A 4,935-nucleotide genomic window follows, 5' to 3' on the forward strand; every position below is an offset into this window, starting at 1 on the left:
AGATTTGAGAGTAGAGCTATTTTAGCTATTTTTGTTCATTGTTAAATTTTAAATAATATGTAAATTTGTACATTTTATTTTGGTCATTTGTCCAACTATCCAAAAATCTATAAATAGAGAAAAAAAAAAAAAACTAAAACTTTGAAGACAGATTGAATATTTGAAGAACACAACTCTCATAACTATAAAGATTTAAAGACTAGAATTTAAAAGATCCTTAGAAGATTAGAAGACTATCTAAAGCTCATGAAGTAAAAAACTCCATAAATGACCTCTTGAAATTATGGAGAGAATTTAGAAAGTAGAGCACTCTTCAAACTCTTAAGAATCAAACACGTCATTGAATACCATAAACAATTCAAAGATCAGACAACTTCCAAAAACTCAAGAACTATATAGCATTGGGAAAAAATTAACATTCAAGAACAAGTCATTAAAGTCCCGAAAATAAATCAACATTAGAACAAATTGTAAAATTCTCAAAAAAAAAATTTACTATTTGAGAAAAAACATCAAATGATCAATAATTAGAGGTTATATTCACGTACTCCATACATACAACTTTCTGTTTTTACCAATCAATTCTTTCAAATCACCTACCAAAAACACACCCTAAATTAATGTTATTATTATTTATTTTTTTGTTGATATTACCTTGTTTTCGTTTGATGATAAGAGTAAGACTTAATTTTTAATTTTTTTAAGGGAAAATGGTTTATTTTTACTCTAACTTGGCAAGTTATATCACGTCATCAAGTCGTCTCCATAAACGTCAGCCAGCATACAACTTACCTCTTCAGAGTCCACTTCTTCGTCATACTATGTCAGGGCCATTTTGGGATTACTCTAGTACCAAAATGATGCAATTCAAATTGAGTGACTTATAAATATATATATAATTACAGAACAATATTGTTATTAAAAGGAAAACTAAAATCAATATCATCATCAAACTTGTTTTCTTTTTCTTGGGGGGTACGTAAAGCTACAGAAGAGATTTTTAAGTATAAGTATACATAATCTAATCTAATGCGTTGGGTTCTTCCAAACCCTTCTGAAAAGTGAAAAGCATTAATTCCCTAACATCATCTACCTCTTGCTTTTAAGAAACAATTTCATCCCAATTTTAGAAAAGAAAAAAAAAAAAAAACAGTTGTGTAATGTAATTGAATTTGAGGTCAAGCCCAAAGCGCGAGCGAAGACATCAATCCCGCGCCGAGGAAGAGAGTACAATACGAAACAATTTGGAGCCTAAAATTGCAGCTCATTCTCTTGTTAAGAAAGTCGGCCGCAATCAAATCAACAAGAGCCATGTACACGAGAATTCCGGCCGATAGAGAGTCCAAAATGCCTTCAGCAACCAACGCCCCGGTGCTGTTGGGGTTGTAGGTAGAGGCAACTGCAGCGCCTACGGCGATCCCGAGGGGGGTGGTGATGGCAAAGAAGACAGCCATGAGGGAGGTGGAGAGGGTGTTGAACTGAGCCTGAGAAATGCAGCCACCAAGGGCAAAGCCTTCAAAGAACTGATGGAAGGACAGGGCTGCAATTAAAGGTCTAATGGTGCATGGGCTGTGGGACACTCCCAGAGACAGCCCAATTATCACTGAATGTGACACTATTCCAAGCTCCAATATCTGCTCAAGAAAATATATTTTTGAACATTTAGATAAATATTGGATTCTTTATATTACAATAATACATTGTCATTTATATGAAGTATTGTGTTTTGTTGTCGTCTTGTTGTATGTTCTGGTTGTTTGTTCTCAAAATTTGTCCTTTTTTCAGTAAATCATATATTAGATCATCAAATGGACCCTACTTTTATTATCTTTTTGAGATTTGACTAGAATTTCAAAATTATTATTCAAATATAGAAAACATCACTAATTTAAAAAAAAAAAATCATAATTCAACTCTCAACATCTTCCTTTTACAATTTCATCAAGTTTAAAACAACAACAATAAAAGTATACAACAACTAAAGAGATGTGGTTTTGAGAGATTTTAACAATTCATTAAAATAGTATTTGATACCTATTTTGTTTTTAAAAAAAAAATTCTAAATTTAATTTTCAAAACCTCACTTGAATTTTGTGTTTAAAACCTTACCCACCAAGTAAACTAACTTTGTAATCTGAAAAATTCACTAAGTTTGAGGATTGTACCTAATAGGCCATTGTTTCTAATTTAAAATTTCAAAAGTATATTGAATAATTAAAAGAAAAACATTCTCAAAAAGGGTCTTATAAGTTTGAAAATGTCTAATACAGGTCCCTAAAGTATCATTCTAAAAAAAGGGGGAAAAAAGGTGCCTAAAGTATATTATCTAATAGGTTCAGATGAAATAATTATTTAATATATTTTTATCTTTAAACTTTCAAAACAAAATTGAAATTACAAAAAGTGTTTAATAAATGTACTCAATAAGTACTTAATTTTTAAAGGTGTCTAATAAATTTAATAAACTAATTAAACTATAGACAAAAAATTTACTTTAGTGTGTGTGATGAAATCATAAATTTTTTTTATTTTGTTTCTAATGGATCATGACTTTTTTTTTTTTTAAAAAAAAAAAAAATTAACTATGTAATAAATTACTAATTACTGAACTTTAAAAGATCCATGAACAATAACAATTGGTTGTAAAAAAAATAATGCAATAAAAAAGTGTATAATAAATTTACTTTCAATTTGATGTCTAATAAATATTTAAATTTAAATTATATTAAATTCATCATCTAACTAATTTAATATCTATTAGAAATAATAGATATTGAAAGTTTAGAGATCAAAATAAAATAATTATCAACCTTAAAATTAATAATTTAACTACTCATGAGCTTAATTTTTTTTTTTTTTAAATGATATATATATACTGAAACAATTTTTTCTTCAAAATGAAAAAAGAACCAAATTCGGATGGTTGACTTTGACAAACAAAATTACGTTCCCCAGAAGGCAAGAGGGAAAAAACGTTAGTCAGTAATTTAAGCGACATTGACACGTGGAGGGCGAAAACTCGAAGAAAAAAAAAAGTTACCTGGGAAACAACGACATGTCGTACACCGCTTTCGTCATCATCGCCGTCCAGCCCATGAGAATGACCATGTCCATGGGCATGCCCATGCCCATGATCATGAACCGTCACGTGCCCATCACATGCCTCCTTCCCTTGCGGATGACTGTGCCGGTGCTGCGCGGCGTGGGCATGCATTCCGACGATGTGCATCGCGCCGCCGTCTTCTTCCCCAAATAGTTTCACGTTCAAATCTCCGGCTGGAACAATGCCGGATTCTAATCCGGAATCCTCCACCGAGCCGACCCTATTCGCCTCCTCTTTCGACCGAATCATCCCCTGTTTCCGCTCGTAATACTGAGTTCCAACGAAATCGACGAGAAGCGTCAACAGCGACGCCATCATAGCGAAGAATCCAGAGAATGGGAATTTGGACCATGGAAATTCCGGCAAGCACGGATCGGAGAGGGCGTCGGATCCATCCGGAAGCATATGGACGAAGGCGGTGGCTAGAATCACACCGGCGGCAAACGCCTTCGCTGCCACGAACAGGTTGCCGTCTGTTTTGAGGAACCGACACTGTCTACCCAACAATGGAAGGGCGATTCCGATGACTCCCGATGTTAGAATCGAAGCGATGGCGATTAATTTGTAACGGAGCGCAGCCGTATCGTTTCTACAGAGCTCTACTTCTGAGACCCCACAAGATGAATTGGCCATGGATTCGGATACGGTCCGTATGAAAGATTCTGTTTCGATCAGGAATTGAAAAAAAAAAATGAAAAAGAAACCCCCAGAATAGAAATCTCATCCATTCACAGAATTTCCCAAATAAACCTAATAAAATTAAAACCCAGAAATCACAAATCAATCAATCAACCAATTACAAGAATTAAGTAAGAACCCAGAAAATTCCAACATTGACCCAGTTCAATTCAAAGCAGCTTAGACACAGATGGAAATTACCAGAGAGAAGCCGAGTTTTATCCTGGAAACCTCGAATACAGATCATCTGCAACAAATCCTGAAACAGAAAAGAACCAGAAGAACGATGAGCAAAATGAAATTGGGGGAAAGAAGAGAGGAGGGGTTGGAACTAACCTCAAAGAAAAACATGAGAGAAGAGGGAAGGTAGAGTGGGGAATTAAAACCCGATTAGAAATTCGAAGAACCCAAATCTGGAATCTTCGAACAGGGAAAGCGCCAGAAACGGAATCAGGCAAAGAGGAAGAGAAGGAGTAGATTGATGGGGCGTTTGGAGAGAAGATGGGTTGTTTTGGGTTTTTAAAAAAGAGTTGGAACAGAGAGGGATGGATGAAGGAAGAAGAAAAAAAAGAGAAAAAGAGAAAGAGAAAGAGAAAGAGAAGGAAGAAGATGAAAGTGGGGAAGTGGGAAGGGAAGAAGAAGAGTGTCGACATAATGGAAGGAAATGAAAGGAAGAAACAGAGGAATAAACTAAACAGTTATGACTTTTTGCTTCAGAATGAGGGCGAGAGTGTCGACACTCTTTATGCCCTCATTTTTCATTGCTAACAACTCTTCCTTCTTTGCCCTTCCTCTCTCTCACACACTTTTTAATTTTTTTTTTTTTTTTTTAAAAAAAACTTTTAATTTCATTATATTTTATTCCCTAGTAATTTTAGAATAAATGTAGGGTAAATGTAGGGTACTTTTTAGTTAGTTTGTTTGGAAGTGTTTCATTATGTTACCATATTGAATAGAATTTTCAAATTTGAGTAAAAGAAGGAAAATAATGAATTTTTCAACCTTAAAGAAGAGCGAACCTAGATTATAATTTACTAAAAAAGTAAAATAAAATAAAATAAACTATTGTTGAAATTAAGAGGTAGTCATAAATATAGAAGTTTAAAATATTAACATATATAATATAATGACCTGACTTTCTAAGACATTTTATA

General features: G+C 33.6%; 1 protein-coding gene across 1 annotated transcript; it reads right to left on the bottom strand.

Moving 5' to 3' along the window:
• Positions 1–942: 942 nt before the first annotated feature.
• On the bottom strand, positions 943–4,516 carry LOC120076672 (zinc transporter 4, chloroplastic-like). The gene is made up of 4 exons (XM_039030567.2): positions 4,118–4,516; positions 3,983–4,040; positions 3,041–3,765; positions 943–1,634 (listed from the first exon to the last, which is right to left on the bottom strand). The coding sequence occupies exons 1-4, from the start codon at positions 4,130–4,132 to the stop codon at positions 1,179–1,181; spliced, it is 1,254 nt and encodes a 417-aa protein (XP_038886495.1). The 5' UTR covers positions 4,133–4,516; the 3' UTR covers positions 943–1,178.
• Between the last annotated feature and the right edge of the window lie 419 nt (positions 4,517–4,935).

The sequence above is a fragment of the Benincasa hispida genome, chromosome 4, assembly GCF_027475165.1.
Source record: "Benincasa hispida cultivar pf3 chromosome 4, pf3_genome.v1.1, whole genome shotgun sequence".
NCBI lineage: Eukaryota > Viridiplantae > Streptophyta > Magnoliopsida > Cucurbitales > Cucurbitaceae > Benincasa > Benincasa hispida.